The sequence below is a fragment of the Miscanthus floridulus genome, chromosome 1 (assembly GCF_019320115.1).
Source record: "Miscanthus floridulus cultivar M001 chromosome 1, ASM1932011v1, whole genome shotgun sequence".
Taxonomy (NCBI): domain Eukaryota; kingdom Viridiplantae; phylum Streptophyta; class Magnoliopsida; order Poales; family Poaceae; genus Miscanthus; species Miscanthus floridulus.
Genome location: NC_089580.1, coordinates 90,972,145 through 90,994,805, shown reverse-complemented (window position 1 = coordinate 90,994,805; position 22,661 = coordinate 90,972,145). Strand labels below are relative to the sequence as shown.

Genomic DNA, 22,661 nt, shown 5'->3' with positions numbered 1-22,661 from the left:
GTGCTACCCTATAGCAAGGAGCCTGTCAGCTCTGTCTCCAGCAAAAAGCAACATGCAAAGAGGAGCCAGCGTATCCTCCACGGTACTGTTACAGTGTACCCGAAGTCAAGGCTGCCAGAGCCCTTCCAAACAGGCCCTTAACGAGGCAGTTATCGTGCGGTGGGTCACGCTCCCACGCGAGTGTGCGACCCTACCCACCGTCTCCTCCCACCACCGCCCATGCCCGACGGTGCTCCGCCGCCTCGCCATCCCACCTGCCGTCCGCCCCCGCCTGTTGACCCCGCCCTCTGCTAATTCGTCGTCTCCATCAACCAGTCGCCAACGGTTGTCGACGAGCCTCCCCCACCCTGCCCCATTCTAACCGACGCCTCTACCAGCATGGTCGGCGACGCTCCACCACCTCACCGCCCTGTCCACCCACCACCACCCACTGTCGGGCCAACTTGCAACCAGGATCTAGAGCCGAGGAAGACTTTCAAGCCTCGTTGTGCTTTAGAGTTTGTGCATATTTATGGCTTGTTTGAATGATCGGTTTTAAAAAAACTGTAGTATCACAAAACTACGATTTTTTTAAGTCAAAGAGAAACAGGATCGTGGTTTATATTTAGAAAAAAGAGGTCATGAGTGAAGTTTCTAAAACTAAAAAAAAAACTATAGTTTTAACAAAATCATGGTTTTAGAGAGGTTGCATCCGAACACCAAATCAAAGTTAAAACCATAGTATTTCTCTAATACTTCAAAAATATCAAATATACTTTTTTTTACTTGTATCAAATAGAGCCTTAACGTCCAATCAAATATTGAAAATTTTCTAGCCAAAGGGATCGACTTCTCCTCCCCGCGCCGTTAACACACGAAGGCCGAAGCGGCTCGGGGGCGAGCAGCGGGACAAATCCCATCGATCCTCTTCCTCCCGGGCCTCCTCCGCCCCGCGGTCCCGCCCCTCTCCTGCTTGCAGCCGTCGAGCCTCCTCCCTCCGCACCTCGCCGTCCTTGTCGATCTGGGAGACGGCCTCCAAACAGGGCCATATCTCTCGCTCGCCCTTTCCCCTCCGATCCGACCGGTGTGAGCTGCGGCCGGCGCGATACATCACCCCTCCTCCCGGCCCCCCTATGCCGTAAGCGGGCAATCAGAACCCCGAACACCCACACGCCGGCGCGCCGGTGTCGTCTTCGCCACCATGAACTCCATCGAGCCCTTCAACCGGTGAGCCCCGACCCTACTCCATTCTCGAAACCCTAGCCGCAGCCGTTGCTGAACTTGGCGCGGGATCGGGTTGGTTGGTTTTCTGGCAGGCTGGTGAGGCTGGCGGCCCGCGCCTTCTACGACGACGTCTCCATGAAGGGCGACAACCAGCCCAAGACTTCCCGCGGGGACAACCGCGGCATGGCCGTCGTCGTCCTGGACGCGCTCACCAGGTACTGGATGCGAACTATTTCTGTTGAACCGTCTGTCTTCTCAATGAAAAAAATGGTTGTGTACATGAGAAGCTCGGTTACAATAAGGTTGGAGTGGTGGATGGTTGCCTTGAACAAATAATTTGCTGCTAGCCTTCAAATTTGCACGAGCACCTTGCCTTCATATGCCATCAACACACCCCACCTGCTGGTCCAGTGACACCGCACTCATGCTATATCTATTAATAAAAAACCAGATACTCGGAAGATATGTATCTATGTTTTCAAATCGTTTAATCAACCCTATTTGCCATGGCACCGATAAGGTGATCAGTCGTTGATAAGCTCGATTAGTCGAGTCTAGCCGACCCTAGTTGTCCTCTATGTACCAGGACCGATATACTATATAGCATGTAGTATAAAGGCTATATGAACCAAGTTTTAAGATAGAATGTATGGTTACTTGATCACTTACTGTTGAGGTTTGATTTCTGAAGTGTCCAAAACTCCATATTCAAGTTTTAAGGCAAGCAAAGAGTGGCCAAAATAGATCTAGAAAGCAAGAAGAACAAGAGCTAACAGCAAGAAGTGGAGAAGGAGGATGTACACTAACAGTAAGCCGAGGAGCTTATCTTTCAAGTCCCTTTCAGCAGGAGGTGCCTGTGGCTGGAGAGCGAGGAGGCGCCTGTGGCTAGAGAGGGTGTGCCGCCGAGACGGCGAGACCTGCCGCTGAGGCAGGCGGTGGCTGCAGTGCAGGAATGCTCCCTATCAGGCCAAAAAAAAAGAGCCTAACGGGCTAACAGACCAGATGTCAACCCATGATGAAAATGAAATCCACCTGCTAGTCGTCCATGCCCAAATCGTCCGATTAGTTGTGATTAGTCGCTGACTAATTGGACGACTTGGTTTCTAGTTGCTCTAGTCGAATAGGTGGGCATAATCATTGCCGGGGGACCGATAAGGCCGACGAATTGCAATTAGTCGGACGACTTAATAACACTGATATGTATCGGCCGCGTATCTGTATCGCATACGCATCTGGTATGCGATACGAGGCCTCACCCACACCCATGTATCCATGCAACATAGGTTTTCTGTGGTGTAACCTAACCACCTATTTGATTTTTTTGGTCTGTTTGATTTATGCAAAAATTACTCTACTTCCACCTCAGACGGCAGTGGGTCCGGGAGGAAGATTTGGCTAAAGCATTGAAGCTCCACTCAAAACAGCTGCGTCGCATTCTCCGTTTCTTTGAAGAGGAGAAACTTGTCACGAGGGATCATCGGAAGGAGGTTAGTTTTATTTATGTATGTTGATCTGTTGTTGAACATGCATAGCTGCGATTCCCTTTTGTAGATATGAGCAAGTTCCAACTGCCAACTGGTGACAAAATGTCCTTGTTGTCTATTTACCTAAATGGTGTTAAGCTGTAAGGAAGATAATTCAAAATTTTCAAGCCTTGAAAATGTGTGTGACGTTTATGAAGTAACTAGGTATGTAGGTGGACAGAAATTTATTCATCTATAATTCTCCATCATGAAGTTGGTTGCTGGCTGCAGAAATTTGTATTCTGACAATTACTTGAATAGTTACATTTCTCGCTATCTTAAAGTGTGCCAGTGAATATCTTATGATTTCATGACCCGTGTTTCCTTTGGGTGTGGTTCCTTGTCTTCTTATCTGATCTGATTTTGTATTTCCTTTGATCTTTGTTGCTGCAGTCAGCAAAAAACACAAAAGCACATAATGCTGCTGCTGCAGCTGCTAATGATGGTCAACCAGTTGCTAAGGAGGGAGAAGAGAAAGTAAAGATGCACACGCATTCATACTGTTGCTTGGATTATGCTCAGGTTAGTCTTCTAAAACCTATGCCATTAAGTTGTTATTGTTTTTATAGATAAGAGTGTTTTTTTTAGAAAAAGAACAAGATATTTGTATGTTGCCTTTAGTTACTTGCAGGAAGTACTTTTTTTAAATTTCCCTGAGCAATGATGAAGTACATTTATTTTATAGACTACTAATGCTTTGGGATTCTCCTGTTATGTTTCTTAATGAATTGGCCTTGATTGCAAAGAGGGAGAAATTTTATTAGTACTGTATTATCATGAGTTAATCCTTCTTTCTGTTTGATAATTTTAGCCTTGTAGGAAAAATATTTGACCTCCATTATTTGTAACATTTCCCTTTCAAACGAAGCTTTAGTTGGGCCTAGTCTTAGTAGTCCATGCTGGGTTCTAGGGTGTGAGTGCAAAAGTGATATTAAAGAGTAATACATGTACAAAAGCTTCTTTAACTTGATATATATACTAGCATACAGAGCACCTGCTTTGAATTTGGATTTATATCTCACTCTTTGTTTGCTTTCAAGCAATACAAGTCTTCAATTTTGAGCCGCTTATAACATCAACCCATGGACCTTTTTGTTTTGGTTTCTGGCAACTGCACGTCGCATCGTGGTAGCTTGTCGATTTTCTTGTGTCTTGCATCCTGCAATTCAAAGGGGGCGTCCCGCTGTGGAGGTGTTCACCTGACACACCCCTGACGTGCTGTTTTTGGAGGGATTATTGCCACTTATGTCGTATAATTGACACCGACTCTCAGACTAACAGGCCCCATGTTCAACCGACATTTCAAAATGCCCATTTCACGCGTGCACAGACATGCGGCAAAAAGCATCTTATCAACTGCTTTGTTCTCAGCTAGAACTCTAGAACTTCCTGTATTAAAAAAATTCTGTTGACAATCCTGTATGTTCTCTCAATGGCATGCAGATGAAACTTCTCATCTATACTCCCTCCATCCCAAATAAATAATTTTTTGAGGTTTAGAATTTATCCCCAAAAAATAACATTCTAAAAAAACATGGGACCCTGCCTCTTAATGCGGAAGCTAATCACAGGTGGATGCAAATGATAATTGCCAAATACAGGAGATATCCTCCGGGAAGAGAAAGGAGATGAGGGTACATGCGTCTTTAGCCAGCGTCCTTAATCTGCCTGTCTGAATTTCCAGAAAGTTATTTATTTTGGGATGGAGGGAGTACATAGCATTAATGGGCTTTAGTATCATCTTCTGAACATGTATCTTTATCTCTTATAAAGCAAAACCCCATTAGAGGTTTTATCTAACACCAGAGCTCTCCACGTCATCCACTAACCAAACAGCAGCACATCATGACTAGCCTTTACAGTCCCATTCTCAGTTTTAATAGATTGAGAAACTTCCATCCATCATCACATCCCACATGGAGACACCCACCGAATGGAGCATTTGAGGCGCCGATTCACCACTACAGATTGCAATAGCAATCGCTTCTCCTTCCCATCAGCTTCCTTTAAATTCTCCTCTTCCGCCTCATCTATTCATTCACCTCCACAGCTCCACCTTCCCACTGTTGCAAGTAGCAGCGTCCATGCGCCATGCCTAGATCCTCTGTTGCCATCGGATCAGAAGATATAGGATTCTAGTTCTAGCCTTCCGGAGGGAGCAGGAATCTGCTTCATCAGCTCCACAATGCCGCAAGATATTTGCCACATGCGCTCCCCATTGCGCTGGCTTGCCGCCGCGATCTCCTCGCCACACCCACACGCAATGGCTGGTGCAATAACCCCGCCATGCATGCAGCCTCGCATGACCTTTGATGGTAGCTCGCCATCCACGCGAACTGTAGGCTGCGCACGAGCTCCAGCAGGCTGCTCTGGATCTAAGAGCAGAGGAAGCGTGAGAAAGCGAATGGAGAAATAGAGATGGGGAGAGAATCACGGGACAGATTTGTTAAATAGATATGGTTAATTCTGCTTGGGGCCCACCGTGTGGTTGCCACAGACACGCATCCTAAAAACCTTTTTCCATGTTCAATCACTGGTGGATGAGGGCTCTTTCCTGTAATATCATCATTATTTGTCTTCATCGATGCTTCACATGTATTATGCATTGCTTTGTTCCAATTAGTTTAATTTCTACTTCTCCATTTCATCTCCCATGTTTATCAGTTACTTAAAAAAGTGTCATGCATAACCTTAGAAAAATTAGATCTTACATTTAATACATGTGGCATTTTTGCACCATAACAAAGAGTGCTTTTGTAATTTTCAGCTAGCTGCTTATGTTTTCCAATTATACCTAAAAATTCTAAATAGTCCATGCTCCATAATAATAGTATGAGAGTCATTGCTAATTCCCGCAGCAACGCGCGGGGAATCCTTCTAGTTCTGGTTATATTGCGGGCATTTCTCTTGTTCTGTTCTCTTTAGCTCAAAACACCTGTATTTGGATCAACGCAAAAAAATCACTGGTCGTTTGCTCGAGTTTAGTTATCATTTACATTTTCATCAGTTTGTTGATATTTATTGTGTATGAAATTCACCAATATACTAAGAGCATTATGCCCCCATTCATCTTTCCTCTGTCTCTTGTTCTGTAATCCAATACAAATTATAATGGATGTTTGTCCTCCCAAAACACAGATCTGTGATGTTGTAAGGTACCGGATTCACCGCATGAAGAAAAAATTGAAGGATGAATTGGACAGCAGAAATACAATTCAACACTATATATGTCCTAGCTGTAATAAAAGGTAATAGGTGTTCGTCTAGTTTATTCATGCTAGGCAGAAAACTGGTGCGCTCTGGTAACTTTTTCTTCTGATCTGCAGATACTCCGCCTTTGATGCATTACAACTGGTAAGCTACACGGATGAGTACTTCCATTGTGAAACTTGCAATGGTGAACTGGTTGCAGAGAGTGATAAGCTTGCTTCTGAGGAAATGGGAGATGGTGATGACAATGTTAGAAAGCGCAGACGTGAGAAATTAAAGGACATGCAGCAAAGAATTGAAGTTAGTATTCGGTTATCTTTGGAACTCTTCTAAGTTTTAATGCCAAAATTTACGTGCTCAGTCTAAATATTATGGAAGGAAACAAAAAATGTAAGGTGTTTTCAGCATTCCAGCACAACTTCTGAGAATAGCTGGTTGGCAAAGGAAATACTTTTGTTCTTGATTGAGGAAGTCAACCAAACAGTTTGGAAGAAAACAAGAACACATATATAGCTGCACTGATGTAATATTGTAAAACTGATACGAACATCCACCTGTGACAGGAATGGCCCATTACCACCAGGGGCGGAGCCAGGAAGTTATTTTTTTGAATGTTAGGGGGGGGGGGGGGGGGGGCAGCAGTGTTAAATTTTCAAAATTTATTTGAATTTCGAAAAAATCAGTGGAAATTTCACATTCATAGGGGGGCATGGGCCCCTGCTCGCCCCCCCTTGTCTCCGCCGCTGATTATCACCATGAACGTCACCAACTTTGCTATAGCCTTTAGAGATTACACATTTTTTGATATTGTAAATAACAATTATCCTACCAGTATAAGGGCCTGTTTGGATACCAAGGGCTAATTGTTAGCTAGCTAAAAATTAGCCCTAGTGCATCCAAACAAGAGGGCTAATAGGTGGTCTGATTTTTGAGCCAAGCGTTGTTAGCCAACTTCAGCTAATTTGGGCTAATTTTTAGCTCCGACTAGTGACCAACCATGTGTATCCAAACAGGCCCTAAAACCAATCATTTCATGTCCTTGACTGTCTGCTTACAGTTTTTTATAATTTATATAATCTGTTTGCATAGAGTCAGGAAATAGTTTGACTCATACCACTACAAGTGCTTGGATGAGAAATTGAGAATATTAGTCTCTTTGGTAAAAAGAAAGATTATTGGGAAAAGAACGAATCCTGTTCTATATGCAACATATTGGAGGTGATTGCATGTATACCGATCTATCAACAAGTGTCTCAGAATCTTGTTCTTGGTATTTAAGAATCTGACTGAGGTATGTTCTTTATATTGTTTTTCTATTACATTAGGAGCAATTGAAGCCATTGGTTGCACAACTTGATAGAGTGAAGAATCTGCCTGCACCTGAGTTTGGGAGTCTACAAACATGGGAAAGAGCAAATATTGGTGCTTTTGCAATTGGTGACCCTGCTGCAGCTGATTCTTCTAGGAATTCACAAGGGCAGTATGGTACACCAATGCCATTCATTGGAGAGACAAAAGTAAGACTTTCCACTTTCATATTGCTCCGAGTGCTACTGGATCTTCTTGGTTGTATATTCGACATAATTAAGTTAGATTTCAATGTTGGTCCCTTGCTGCCTTGCACAGGTAAGCAGTAAGCTTACCAACACACACACTCACTATGGCTAGAGGTAGAAGAAGGGGTGAGCACAGTACACACACAACACAAGCACCAGCGTTGGTCACGCTCTGCCCTTTGGTTGTGGCAACTGAACTGCCTGTTTTCATTGCATAGAGGTAGAGTATATACAACTCATGTACCAACTATAAGGTACACATGAGCATGGCTGAGTATAGCCCCAACTACTCCTAGTACTAGCAGTACAATTCCTACCTCAACCCACTACCAAGACATGGCTGATGTATTAGCTACCAACTAATGTACCAGTGGTGGCCTATTGCCCTACTCCTACAACAACTAGGACAACAGAGAATGACCTATTGCCAAATCTACTGTGTAGCAAACAAAGAGTGATAGGTCAGCAGCAGATTATGTCTTACAATTCTTCCTCTAATCCTGCTGTTAACCTAAAGCCTTGACCTCATCCATGCCAATCATCTTCCTTAGCTCCATGAACCGCAGGTGCCCGAGTGACTTGGTGAGGATGTCAGCGAGCTGTCTGCCGGTCTCGACAAACTCGATGATGATCTGCCCTCCATCGACGCAGTCCCGGAGGAAGTGAACTTGATGTAGATGTGCTTGCTCCGGATGTGGATAGGATTCTTGGCGAGGGCGATGACGGGCTGATTGTCCACCATCAGGGCTGGTGGGTGAGCTTCCTCGTCGGTCAGCTCGGCCAGCAGCCGGCGCAACCAGACAACATGGCACGCCGCCGTGGCTGTTGCGACGTACTTCGCCTCACACGTCGACAGCGCCACAATCTTCTGCTTCAACGATTGCCAGGCGATGGGGGCTGCTCCAAGGAAGACAAGCCCACCAGAGGTGCTCTGTCGCTCGTCGATGTCGCCCGCTATGTTTGCGTCGCTGAAAATAGTGAGCTCCGACTCACCTTCCTTTGCCTTGAGGGGTGGCTCACTGAAGACCGTGAGCCGCAGCCCACTCTTGCCGCCACCCTTGGGGAAGATGATCGCTTGATCAAGCGCCCCCTTGATGTAGCGCAACAACCTTTTCACCGCCGTCCAGTGATCCTCACGTGGTTCCTCCATGAACCGATTAACATACCCAGCCACGAATGCGATGTCCGGCCGAGTATGCGTGAGGTAGCGCAGCCAGTCGACGATGCTCCGGTAGCGCGTTGCGTCCACCCTCGCCGCCGTGTTGTGCTTGGACAGCTTTAGCCGCTCCTCCATTGGAGTTGCGCACGGCTTGCACTCCGCCATGCCGCTGCGCTCCAGCAGCTTCTCCGCATAGGTGCGCTGGCCTAGGGAGATGTGCTCCTTCCCCTGCCTCACCTCAATGCCGAGGTAGTAGGAGAGCGCGCTGATATCGCTCATTTTGAAACGAGCAACCATCTCGCGCTTGAAGCCGTCAATGTCCTCCACCCGCGCTCCAGTGACGATCAAGTCGTCCACATACACGCCGGCGACGAGCTCCTCCTTCCCCCGTCGCCGCGTGTACAACGTGTGCTCTGTGGCGCAGCGAGTGAACCCAAGCTCGCCCAAGGTGGCGTCGAGTTTGGCGTTCCACGCCCGAGGGGCCTTCCGCAGCCCGTAGAGCTCCTTGCGCAGCTTGAGCACCTTGTGCTCAGCGCCCTTGACGGCGAAGCCCGGAGCTTGCTTGACGAAGACCGTCTCTGCGAGTTCGCCGTTGAGGAACGCAGACTTTGACGTCGAGGTGGTGGACGCGCCAATCCTTCGCTGCTGCCATGGCCAACAGCAAGCGAACGGACTCTATTCGCGCCACCGGAGCAAAGACTTCCTCGAAGTCGATGCCCTCACGTTGCACGAAGCCGTGGGCGACGAGCCGAGCCTTATACTTGACAATGGCGCTGCGCTCGTCCCGCTTCACCTTGTAGACCCACTTCCACCCGATCGTACTGCAGCCCACCGGTGGATCCACTAGCTCCCATGTCCCATTGTCCTCGATCACCCTCATCTCCTCCAACATCGCCCGACGCCAATTGGCGTTGCGTTCAGCCACTGTGAACATCGGCGGCTCGTCTGCGCTGACAAGTAGTAGTTCTGGGTCATCCAGAAGCCGGTTAGCCAGCCCAGGTCCCCCTTCGCCAACAGGGTTGTTCACCTGCCTGAACCGAACCTCCTCGCCGTCATGGAAAGCATCCACGAACTCGTCGATGTCGGTGGGTGGTGATGCGAACTCCAGTGGGGGTGTCTCCTGTGCTGCCGTCGTAGGGGACTGTGGTGGATGTAAATGCGCCGCTGCTGGTGGAGACTGCTCTCCAGCGCCATCATCTCCTCCTCCGATCACCAGGTGCTCAACAACAAATGTGCTGCTGACACTAGCAGCTTCCCCGGCGCCTTGATCCTCCCAATCCTAAGCAGCCATCTCGTCGAACACTACATCCCTAGAGACCATCACCCTGCCTCCCTTGGGATTATAGAGCCGATAGGCCTTGCTGCCCTCCTCATAGCCCAACACCACCATGGGCGTGCTTTTGTCCTCCAGCTTGTCGAGGTGGGGCTTTGTGTTCTTGACATGGCCAACGTAGCCAAATGTCCTGAGGAAGGACATATTTAGCTTGCGTCCATGCCAAGTCTCGAACGACGTCTTGCCCCTTAGGGCCTTGGTGGGCGCGCGGTCACCGTCGTGGTCACCGCCTCTCCCCAGAACTCTGCAGGCATCTTCTTAGCCTTCATCATCGACCTCGCCATGCCGACCACCGTCTGGTTGCGCCTTTCCACCACGCCATTCTGTTGTGGCGTGTACGGCGCGGTTTGGTGGCGCACCACACCTTGATCCGCGCAGTACGCTGCAAACTCTATAGAGGTGAATTCGCCGCCGCGATCAATCCGTAGCACACGCAACTTCTTGCCGCTCTCCGCCGCGGAGCGCGCCTTGAACTTCTTGACTGCTTCCGCTGTCTCGGTCTTGCTGGTCAGAAGCTGCAGCCACATGAACCGGCTGCAGTCATCCACCAGCAAGATGAAGTACTTGCGCCCATCGTGCGTCACCGGCGTGATCGGCCCGCAGAGGTCACCATGGATCAGTTCGAGGGCCTTTGCCACGCGGTACTTCACCGTCTTCAGGAACGACAACCTTCTTTGCTTCTCGGCCAGGCAGTTGTCACACAGCTCGCCTGCGTGCTTGATGTGAGGCAGCCCCCATACCATCTTTTCCAGCTTGCCGAGGGCATCAAAGCTGAGATGGCCATAGCGGGCGTGCCACAGCCACAACTCCTCCGTGCGCTGCGCAGAAGCAGATGGGCTTCTCCGCCTTCAAGTCGAGTATGTACAGCTGGTTCCGGGACCTCTTCACCTTGGCAAGAAGCCGCTGCTCCCGGTCCCTGATCCTGAGGATGCCGTCCTTGATCTGCTGCCGTGCTCATCCAGCTGGCCAATGTTGATGATGCTTGAACGTAGCTGTGGGATGTAATATACATCCGTCAGCACGCGGTGCTCGCCGTTTTGACACCTGAAGATGATGGTGCCGCACCCTCGGATTGCCCCCCTTGAGCCGTCACCGAACTTCACCGTGCCGGTCACGTTGCCGTCGAGCTCGAAGAAGGCTGCCTTGGAGCCTGTCATGTGGTTGCTGGCGCCGGAGTCTAGGTACCACCGCTGCTCCTGCTCGCCACCCACACGTCCGAGGTGGACTTGGGCGCGTGGTTCGTCGATGTTGACAGCCTTCAGAGCCTTCTAGTGCTCCTCCACTACCATCACCTCTCCCTTCTTCTTGGCCTCAACGTCGTGAAGTGCACATAACGTCGCCATTAGGAGAGTGGCCTTGTCGACAGAATATCGTCAGCAGTCCTCCGAGGGGTATCCCACGAAGTTAGATTGATCGGCAGTGGTGCGCGTAATCAAGAACAAAAAGGCAACAGAGACACAAGAGTTAGACAGGTTCGGGCCGTCGGCACGACGTAATACTCTACTCCTGTGGTCTGTTGGTTTGTATTGGCTATCGTATGATAATGCGTGTGTTTTGAGGGGGTCCTCTACCCGCCTTATATAGCCGGGGGTAGGGTTACAAGTCGGTTAGATTCAGGAGATAACTGGTAAGTAATAACAGATTACAGGAATTCCGGGATCGAGAATATCTTAACAGATCTCGTAGCATCTTCGGGATATCGCCCTTGATGTTTTGCGGTACACGCCGAGCAGTACCGTGCACCGTAATTCTTCGTTTTGTGGGCTAGACCACTCCTGGGGGCGCAGCCCATGTAGTCTGTCGTGGGTATCCGGGGTCGTATCCCCCACAGCTAGTCCCCGAGAGCCTTGTATCCGCTGTGCAACGCCGTCTTGAGCTTGTTCGAGCAGGTGTGAACAAAGCCAAGCGGTCAGACTCATAGTCCGACCACCCTATTGAGTCGCCGAGCAGTTGTGAACCGTAACCAACCAGCTTAACTGTTCGGCTGAGCACGGGGTTACTCAAGTAAGGCTTGTCAAAATGATGTAAGGAGCTCAATTTTAAAATCGAAAATTTCTCTACAGTGGACCAAGTGTGCCCACTTAGAAGTTCGACCACTAAAAAGGGAGATAATCTTCTTCAACTTCAGGAGGCACGGAGTCTTCCAGATTAAAGAAAACACTCACTGCAAGGTGAAGTGTGCCCACTTAGTCCCTGAGCTTTCCAGTAGGTGACGTGGTCACGTGGTGCCAGGGTCCAGAAAGTAGAAGAAAGACAGAGAATCAGCCGAGCAGGCAACCAATCCACGGGCTGAGCCCTGAAATGAAAAGCGCACATTCACCGCAAGGTGAAATGTGCCCACTTAGTCTTCGAGCCTGACAGTAGGTGATGTGGTCACGTGGTGCCAGGGTTAGAAACAACAGTCCCCAATATGGTGAGAAATCGAATCATAATGATGACGTAGTCCCCGAACCACAAGTGAAAATCTCGGATAAATCAAGAAGTGCCGATTACTCAAATCGTGGAGAAAAAGCTGGAGTTATGACTTTACAGTAGAAATTACTGAGCCTCGATGGTATTGCGGAGAGTTCGGCGAATATTCGGTGTGTAGTACCAAATTGCGTCGAAAAATGGGCGATATGGGCCGCAGTTGCGCCGAAGCCCAGATAAGCTTTGGGGAATTTGGAAGGGCGTAAATCAGCATGGTGCGGTTTCCCAAAAACCCTTGAATGTGAAAAGTAGATTGGGTGTCTTTATACTCCCCCATTCGCATTCACACGCGCTTCGCCGCTAGGGCTAAAAATCTTGCGTAAAGGGACCAGTTCTGATCCAGATCTGAGGGATGGCGCCGGAGAGGGGAGGTGGTAACGCGAAGAAGGCGGTCGTCGGGACTAGTCGTGACAAGGAATGGGTACAGTCACTCATGGAGAAGACGAAGCTCAACGAGATGGTGGAGGCGGACGTTCTTCCTGACCATGTCACCGCCGGATGGCGTCCGGTCGACGGTGAGCCCTATCCGATGCCACCCACCGACGAACTTGTTGTCTTCTAAGATTACTTCTGGCGTGGATTAGGACTTCCGGTACATTCTTTCTTGCGGGATCTGTTGGAGTATTGAGGAGTGAGCTTGTGTAATCTCCATCCGAACACTATGTTGCACATTTATGTGATTATCCACTTCTGCGAGGTCTATCTTGTCATTCTTCCCCATTTCAATCTCTTCCGACACTTTTTCTGGCTCAAGAAGAAAGAGGGGGTTCCAAAGTGGTCGGCGGTGTGTATCTGCAGCTCCGCGACGGGATGGTGGGCGAATACATTACTGTGCCGCTGAATACCTCGCTGGAGGGGTGGAATACCAGGTGGTTTTATATGAAGCAAAGTTATCCTGCCATCCGATGCGATGTCGATCAGATTCTGGAGAATCAAAGGAGCTGGTCGGAGAAACCGACCAGTGCCGATATGGAACAGGTGAAGGAGCTCCTCGAGCTAATAAGGCGCATGAAGATGAGCGGAGTGGTGGTGGTGGTGAACTTCATACTACGCCGCGTCCAGCCCTGTAAGGAGAGGGCTCATGCTTGCTTTGACTTCAAAGGAGTTACTGACGGCACCCGGGAGAGGACGGAGAATCTGGCGAAGGAGGCTGTGCTACACCGGGCCGCTGAACTGTTTGCTCCAAACATGTCGTACACCGTGCCGGGGCAGCCGAAACCCTTCAACTGCACGAACCCACCTCCTCAGGTAAAAATCTCGACTGTTGTTCCTGGTGCTTTTGTCCCGTGCCGGCGCTGAGCAATGGACTGATTCGCTTGTGGAAAGATCCATTGGCTGGAACGGACGACGTACTTCTCGGGCGTGCCGAGTAGCGATTGGCCAAAGGTAGTGGACGCTAGGCCGACCACTCAGCCGGAGGAAGGTGCCTTCAGCACCTCGTCCGAATCTGGAGGCGAAGATGCTAGTTGGAAGAAGAGTCCCCCCCGTATCGGAGAAAGTTCTGGGGAAAAGGGCGGCGAAAGATGAGCTGGCCCGAAAGAAGAGAAGAACGGCAGATGTAGCTCCCTGCAAGCCGGTCGGCATCTCACTTGGTGGCGATTGGACTACTCGGACGCAGAGTGCGGCGATGTTTGAGTGGTTGGACGACGACGAGGCTCGAGCAGCTCCTCCGAGCACTAAAGCGTCATCGCGCAACACGCGCTCGGAGGTGCAATCGGAGGGAGGGGAAGGAGTCCCCGAGCAGCAGGTGGAGGAGACACCGACAACGAGGGAGGCAAGACCTCCAGCCTAGGACATGCGGGTTTACCCCAAAGCAGTGCCTGGGTGCTCGGGGAGGCAGCGTCGGTTCATAACCGTTTATCGGGAAGCTGACGTGTAAGTATCTTTGCCTTGGTATCAGTAGCTATCTGATTTTTATAGTTGCGGTGACCGATGAGCTAATCTGATGCAGAACGGGACGCGTGGAGGATCTGAATCCATCAGGCCATACTGGCGAGCAGCCAGGGGCTGGTCCTAGGGTAGAGACATTGCGGACGGACTCCGTCCCAGAGTCCCTGAGCTTGACCTTAGTTGGAGTAATGAATAAAATGCCAGCACCAGCACCGTTGATGTTGAGGGCGCCGTCGAAATACATCACCCAGTGCTCGGGGCAAGCAGTAGAGATGGGCTCTTGGATCTCGGTCCACTCAGCGACGAAGTCAGCCAACGCCTGTGACTTAATGGTAGGCCTGCTTCTGAATTCTATGGAATAAGTGTCGAGCTCGACTGCCCACTTGGTGATGCGACCATTGGCCTCTTTGTTACGGAGGATGTCCCCTAGAGGGAACTCGGTGACCATAGCGATCTTGTAGTACTCGAAGTAATGACGGAGCTTGCGCGACGTGACTAGAATGGCGTATAACAGCTTCTGAACCTGAAGGTAACGAGCTTTGGACTCATTAAGAACCTCACTGATGAAGTAGACTGGAAGTTGCACCTTATAGGCATGTCCAACTTCCTCGCGCTCGATGACGATAGCTGTGCTAACGACGCGAGAAGTGGCGGCGATGTAGATCAGTAGGGTTTTGTCTGGTTGAGGTGCCGTCATGATCGGAGGCTTCGTTAAAAACAACTTGAGTTGCTTAAAGGCCGTATCATCTTCCTTCGACCAGGAGAAGCGCTCGGAGGCCTTGAGTAGTTTGAAGAACGATAGTCCCTTTTCGCCGAGGCGTGATATAAAGCGGCTGAGAGCAGCTATGCACCTTGTGAGCTTCTGTATATCCTTTACGCAGGTCAGCCGTTTTATATTGGTAATGGCGGAGACCTTGTCGGGGTTGGGTTCAATACTGCGGGCGTTGACGATGTAGTCTAGGAGTATGCCGGATGGAACTCCAAAGATGCACTTTGAAGGGTTCAACATCCATCTGTATCTTTTCAGGTTGACGAACGTTTCTTAGAGGTCGGCGATGAGACTGTCGGCGGTTTTGGATTTGACGACCACATCGTCGATGTAAGCTTCAATGTTGCAGCCTATCTGTTGGTCAAGGCACATCTGGATGGCCCTTTGGTAGGTCGCCCCTGCGTTTTTGAGTCCGAAGGACATGGTGGTATAGCAATATGCACCGAAAGGCGTGATGAACGACGTTTTGATCTGGTCGTCCTCTTTGAGGGATATCTGGTGATAGCCGGAGTAACAGTCGAGGAAGGAGAGGAGTTCGCTGCCGGCAGTGGAGTCTACAACCTTGTCTATCCGAGGCAGACTGAAGGGGTCTTTAGGGCAGTGTTTGTTGAGATCGGTGTAATCAACGCACATTTTTCATTCTTTATTCTTCTTTTGAACAATGACTGGGTTTGTCAGCCACTCAGGATGATACATTTCTTTAATAAATCCGGCTGCTAGGAGCCTCCTTGTCTGGCACGAATCGTCGGAGCTTCTGCTTGATCGGTTTGGCGGTCGGCGAGACATTCAAGGAGTGCTCGATCTTCTCCCGTGGTACCCCCTGCATGTTTGCAGGTTTCCAAGCAAACACGTCGGCGTTGGCACGTAGGAAGGAGACGAGCGCGTTTTCCTATTTGGGGTCGAGGTGAGCCCCAATCTTGACGGTCTTGGTGGGGTCGTCGAGGCCGAGGTCGACCTCCTTCGTTTTCTTAGACTTGGCTGAGGCACGAGACTCCAGCGCTGGGATCTCCAAGTCGTCGGCGGGCACCGTCTTGGCGTCGTTGACCATGCTGGCCATCTGGATGGAGAGGTCGGTGGCTTCGGCGAGGGAGAGACTTTCTGTTTCGCAGGCGTAGACGATGGAAAGGTTGGCCCGCAGGGCCAGAACTCTTGTAGGCGAAGGCATCTTCAACATCAGATAGGCGTAGTGTGGTATGGCGATGAACTTGGCTAGAGCTGGCCGACCAAGTATGGCGTGGTAGGCGGTGTTGAAGTCGGCGACGTAAAAGTTGATGTGCTCGACGCGGAAGTTGCTAGCCGTGCCGAATTGTACCGGGAGGGTGATCTCTCCAAGCGGTTTGGATGCCTTGTCAGGTACCACACCCCAGAAGGAGTCAGAGGGAGTGAGGTCTTCTATTCCAAGGCCCAGCTCCTTCAGGGCTCTGGCGAAGAGGAGGTTCAGAGCAATTCCGCCGTCGACGAGTACTTTCCTGAAGAGTACTTTCTCGACGGTTGCATCGAGAACGAGGGGGAAACGCTCTGTGTAAGGGATGTCCGCCCACTGGTCGGTCCTGCTGAAGGTGATGGGGATCCCAGACCAGGGGCGATAGCTGGGGTTGGTGATAGCGTCTTCTGTGTTGACGGCGAGCACCCGGCGGGCGGTGAGCTTTCGATCTCTTCTGCTCTCGGCGGTGGCGAGGCCCCCGAAGATAGTGGCGACCACTTTTTCGTGATTCTGGAAGGCGTTGTTGTCCCCAGGTGGTCGGCGATCTCTGGCTCCATTGTCGTTGTCGTCGTCCTTCTTTTTGGTCTGGAACTCCTTAGCCAAGCCAAGACAGTCCTTCATCTTGTGTTTGTTGTTCTTGTGGAGGGGGCACGGGCCTTCGAGGATTTTCTTGTAATGCTCGTCGTAGTTACGTTTGGCGTGAGGTTCGTCAACGGTGGCGACGGCGATGCTGACCAGCTTTAGACCCTTCCGGCCGATCACGGCCACTGTCCTGATGGTGGCCGCGGTCGTCGTAACGGCGGTCAGTGTGGTGTCGTTCGTCGGGGCGTTCGTCGCTGCGGGATTCGCAGCATTGCCGGCGTTGGCTGGAGGGCTGCATCTGGATTACCGAATTCTTGCTCGTATTCTTGACGCTGGTGTACTTCCTCTTCATGGCGAGAGAAACGGCGCCCGTCGATATGACGTCGCGCATCCCGGAGATTGTTGATGTGCGCTCGGACATCTTGGTCGACTTCTTGGTCATGTTGGCGAGGGTAGTCGATATGGTTCCCCCTAGATCCCCCCTGGAGGGGTCGTCCATCATCACGACGCTAGTTGGCGAAACGGCTTCTACCGGGGCGACGATCGGATCTTGGCGCGGCGGATTGGCGATTCGAGCTTGTCGAGTAGGAGGGTCCCTGATCCTGGCGGATCTCATTGACCTGGCAGTGTCCAACTTTAAGCATTGCGGTGACCTTGGCGTTTCTGTTGACACGAGCAGCGCGATCTTCATCGGTTTCTCCATCCCGTGGCGGGCTGTCGACGCTGACATTAAAAATCCCTCCTCCACGGAAGGGTGGGAAAGGAGGTTGGACGGCGGCGGTTTCGGCGACAGTCTCCATAGAGCCTTGGGACTCGGAGTCTAGATTTTTCTCCAGGATGGTGTGGAGGGATGCTTCGAGACGTAGGCTGATTTGCAGCATATTGACAGTCGGCGAGAGCTGGTCGGCGAGAGGATAGATGTCCCCCACCTGCTCGGCGAATTTGCCTCGTAGGGCATCTTGATGGATGGCGGCCGTAACCTCTGGGGTTTCCTGATCAGCCTCCGATAGATCGGAATCGGAGGGTGGACGACGCTGAATCAGAGTGGTCAGAGTCAATTCCGCGATGGAGAGGCTATCGGCGAGCTTCTGGCCGGCCTGATCGATGGATGCGATCAGATCGTCGTTGTTAATCTGCTTCGTCGGGTAACGGGGGAGCAGGCGACGAGTTGTTGGTGAAGACGACCTCGGAGGCGGTTCCGAGATTGGATCTGCTGTTGCGGGTGTTGGTGTGGTTGGCGCAGAATCGATCTCCACTGGCTCGATGATCTCTACGTCTCCGTCAGCATTGATGACCCAGGAGATCGATCCGACCGTAAAGATCTGCCCGGGCTTTGGGAGGACGAAGAGCCTGCAAAAAGTACCATCTTGTTCGTCATAGAAACAGCACGCACACTCCTACCTGGCGCGCCAACTGTCGATAGAATATCATCGACAGTTCTCCGAGGGGTATCCCACGAATGTAGATTAATCGGTAGTGGTGCGCGTAATTAAGAATAAGAAGGCAACAGAGACATAAGAGTTAAATAGGTTTGGGCCCGTCAGCACGACGTAATACCCTACTCTTGTGGTCTGTTAGTTTGTATTGGCTATCGTATGATAATGCGTGTGTTTTGAGAGGGTTCTCTACCCGCCTTATATAGCCGGGGGGTAGGGTTACAAGTCGGTTAGATCCAGGAGATAACCGGTAAGTAATAACAGATTACAGGAATCACAGAATCGAGCATATCCTAACAGATCTCGTAGCATCTTCGGGATATCGCCCTTGACGTCTTGCGGTACACGCTGAACAGTACCGTGCACCGTAAGTCTTCGTCTTGTGGGCTGGACCACCCTTGGGGGCGCAGCCCATGTAGGCTTCATCATCATCATCAGCCTGCGTCAAATGAGTCTCGACCTTCTTCTCCTGCTTACGGTTTGGGTACTCCTTTACCCAATGGCCTGTTTTCGCGCAACGTCGGCAGGCGTTGGGGTTGACCTTCTTCTTGTCTGAAGAAACCTTGCCGTGGTGCTTGCCATCGCCACCGCGGTTGGAGGAGGCTTTCCTGGACGACTTCTCCTTCATCCGGGTAGACCACTCCTCTGTCAGCAGCAGCTTGCCGCTGTCCGTCGTTGCTGTGGCCAGCTCCATGCGGTCGTCCACCGCCCGCAGACGGCCTGTCACATCCTCGATGGTGAGGGTGGATAGGTCCAACATAGTCTCTGGAGAGAACGATTGGATGTGCTTCACCGGCACGGAGTGGAGGTACTTGGAGACCGCCTCTTCTTCGTTGATGGTGACGTCGTGGCTCCCCAGGTTGTTGATGAGCGATTGCAGGCGGAGGGAGAAGTCCTCCACCGACTCACCATCATTGAACTTGAGATTGGCGTACTCCCAGTTCAACAGCTGGGCCGTCGCCTTCTTTGCACGATCAGAGCTGATGCGCATCGCTGCCATGGCCTCCCACGCCTCCTTAGTAGACTTCTTCGCCCCCAACGGCTCATAGTACTCCACAGGCACCGCAGCGAGGATGTCCTCCAGCGCTGACATGTCATCTTCTTCTACGTCGGTGCCCTTGTCGATGGCGTTCCAGAGCCGTTGGGCTCTGAGCTTGATCTTCATGGTCACCGCCCACTCGCCATAGTTGGTGCGAGTCAGATGTGGCCAAGTAGTGCCGCTGACCTCCCGCACCGTGCGCACGATGATCACCTGTCGTGGCTGGGCAGCCCCAGCAGCACTGCTGCCTCTCGCAGCTCCGCTGCTGTCGCCCGTCTCCGAGCCAGGTGCCATCACCGGCGATTAGTCTAGCGACGCAGGTGAACCTGTACGGCTCTAATGCCACTTGTTGGTCCCTTGTTGTCCTGCATAGGTAAGCATTAAGCTTACCAGCACACACACTCACTCGCTATGGCTAGAGGTAGAAGAAGGGGTGAGCACAGCACACACACAGCACAAGCACCAGCATTGGCCAGGCTCTGCCCTTTGGTTGTGGCAATTGAACTGCCTATTTTCATTGCATAGAGGTAGAGTATATATAACTCATGTACCAACTATAAGGTACACATGAGCATAGCTGAGTACAGCCCCAACTACTCCTAGTACTAGCAGTACAATTCCTACCTCAGCCCACTACCAAAACATGGTTGATGTATTAGCTACCAACTAATGTACCAGTGGTGGCCTATTGCCCTACTGCTACAGCAACTAGGACAACAGAGAATGACCTATTGCCAAATCTGCTGTGCAGCAAACAAAGAGTGAGAGGTCAGCAACAGATTATGTCTTACATTCAACTCTTGCATATATCCCAATGAACTTCTGAATCATATTAGTCCATCGTCTGCACAGAAGGCCACCCTTCTTTTCCCTACCATCCATCAAAGAAAAACTCCTTTAATCAAATCAGACGTTTTCACACCTTTTGTTGAATGATGTTACGATATCTCCATAAAAAAATTCTCACCAATGCATTTATGTGTTTAATATGGAGTCACCACACGTGTGCTTAGCTTGTGTCGCATATAGTTGTTGCACTTTACGGCCATACCTTAGCTCGATCGGTGAGACATCTATTTCATTTTTCAGGTTGAAGTTGTGATTGATGGTGTGAAAGAAGAAGGTGCTGAATCAGGTAAAAATGGTTCTGAACTGAAAGTGTTACCTCCATGGATGATCAAAGATGGCATGAATCTTACAAAGGAACAAAGAGGAGAAAAAATTGAGTCACAAAAACTTGAAATATCTGAAGCCAAAGATGACAAGAAACAGGACTCGAAAGATGATCAAAGTGTAAAGGTCAGCTCAGGAATGGACATATACTGGACTTCAGAGTAAAGAATCTACCATTCAGAAAATTTTATATTATTTTTTATTTTTATCCTGTAGGAAGAATACATAAAGGCTTATTATGAGGCCTTGAGGAAAAAGCAGGAAGAGGAAGAAGCAAAAAGGAGAATGCAGCAGGAAGGCAAGATTTTTGTCCCAGATTCTCAAACTGAACGCCAAGTGGGCAAGAAATACAAGCGGGATTATGATGATGAAGGTATTGAATGGGAAGAGCATCAACCTACAGGTACATGTATCTTTTGCTTACTCATATCTTTTAGCTTCAAACATTTTAAGTTTTCTGTATTCTGTATCTGAAATGCTTGTATCAGTAAAAATTGGTCTTTCAACCTATCTTCAAACTATACCTGAATTATTGTCTAATAAATAGCAAATTGACAATAGTGTACATGGAAATCCATGTATTTAATATGTGGACATGGTACAATCACTGACTAACCTTTTTGACTTTCCTTGAATAAAGTTTGTACATGTATTTGAGGTATTTTTCTTTTCTTTTCTTCCTATTATAAGCCTTACTTAAATACTGGTCTAAGAGTATCTCCAAGAGTCTTTCTTAAACTCACTCTAAGTCCTCATTTGGAGTCCTTCCAATAAAAATAGCTCTTTATATGTTTTCACCCTCCAACAATTTTTATATGTATCTTGTGTGCACTCTAGAGAGCTAACCCGGCTTTCCATCTTTGGCTAGTGAGAAATCAGGAATAGAGAATGTCAATATCTGGATGTTTAATTAGAGAAGTCGGAGGGCATTTTTTCACCGAAATCTCTGTTTCTATCAATATGGATGGATATAAAGAGGCTCTTGGAGTTCCTCTAATCAACAATTGAGACATGTTTTCTCATAGCTTCTGATCCCTCATCACCATCTCATTGATATCGAACATACAAGTATTTAAAGTGCATGATAAGCATGTTGTATAGGGAAAAATCAAAATTTACAAACTGGAACCACAATTGTTCGAATTATATAAAAGTTTAGGACATAAAACTTGTATCAATACATTTGTATTTAAAGTGCCTCTAAGATGATATGATACTTCAGCAAATAACATATTGTAAGAAATTAAGGGTCAAAATATATTTTGTATGACTTCTGCTGATCAAAATATGATATCATTCTTGGAAGGAGGGAGTAACTATAACAGTTTTATGAAGGGTGTCGAAGTCTGATTATCAGCTACCCTAATAATTATGATACCAGACCTTGACAGAGACTACCTTGGGTCTGTGCCATAATTATTTTACAACTACTTTAACCTCTGGTGAATTTTTTAATTTCATAATCTGTTTCAGTTATAATGTTTCAACCTCCACTTGTGCAATTAATATACCCATATAGATTTTGCATCCACTATTCTGCCTAATCTGTTTAAAAATGTGTAGGGAATGCAACCGAAACATACAAGTTGGCAGATTTGAATGCGGAGGCCCAAGAATCTGGCGATGATGAAGATGATAATGTGTGGGAAGAGGGTTAATGCTGAAAGATAACAGGGGAGGGACCCTTGCTCCCTCAGGAATTTTGAACTGGTACCCAAATATACCTGGAAAGACGGCAGCTAAAAATATCACGAGAAACTTATCCAAGTGAAAAGCCAGCTCTTATTGTTTTTTTGGTTGAAGATGTACAAAATATACTTAAACATTTGAGCAGCGGGTGAACATTTTCCCTGTTATTTTGAAGAGCTGTTGTAGTCTTGTAGACTACTATTGCGTGGGCAACTTACATGCATCTGTTTCTCTGAAAGGAATTATAGAGTTCAAAATGGCAGATCGAAACTTTTACACGTACATGCACGTTTTATGTCCTGAAAGTGAAAATGCAATCGTTACAGTAGCCATTCATCGATACCCACATTCGGTAGATAGTTGATGGTTATCTCGTGATATAAGTTTCAGCATAAAGTATCTTGCAACGGTGATTTGCTGTTGCAC

General features: G+C 49.1%; 1 protein-coding gene across 1 annotated transcript; it reads left to right on the top strand.

Moving 5' to 3' along the window:
* Window positions 1-866: 866 nt before the first annotated feature.
* On the top strand, window positions 867-22,517 carry LOC136537623 (transcription initiation factor IIE subunit alpha-like). The gene is made up of 10 exons (XM_066529574.1): window positions 867-1,206; window positions 1,296-1,418; window positions 2,570-2,690; window positions 3,120-3,248; window positions 5,865-5,974; window positions 6,053-6,236; window positions 7,262-7,453; window positions 20,463-20,672; window positions 20,763-20,949; window positions 22,110-22,517. The coding sequence occupies exons 1-10, from the start codon at window positions 1,181-1,183 to the stop codon at window positions 22,202-22,204; spliced, it is 1,377 nt and encodes a 458-aa protein (XP_066385671.1). The 5' UTR covers window positions 867-1,180; the 3' UTR covers window positions 22,205-22,517.
* Window positions 22,518-22,661: the final 144 nt, after the last annotated feature.

Excerpts from the sequence above, each read along its gene's own strand:
- LOC136537623 (XM_066529574.1), top strand. The coding sequence starts at position 1,181 with ATGAACTCCATCGAGCCCTTCAACCG. Across the intron at positions 1,207-1,295 it reads TCCATCGAGCCCTTCAACCG|GCTGGTGAGGCTGGCGGCCC; the intron begins GTGAGCCCCGAC and ends GTTTTCTGGCAG. Across the intron at positions 2,691-3,119 it reads CGAGGGATCATCGGAAGGAG|TCAGCAAAAAACACAAAAGC; the intron begins GTTAGTTTTATT and ends TTGTTGCTGCAG.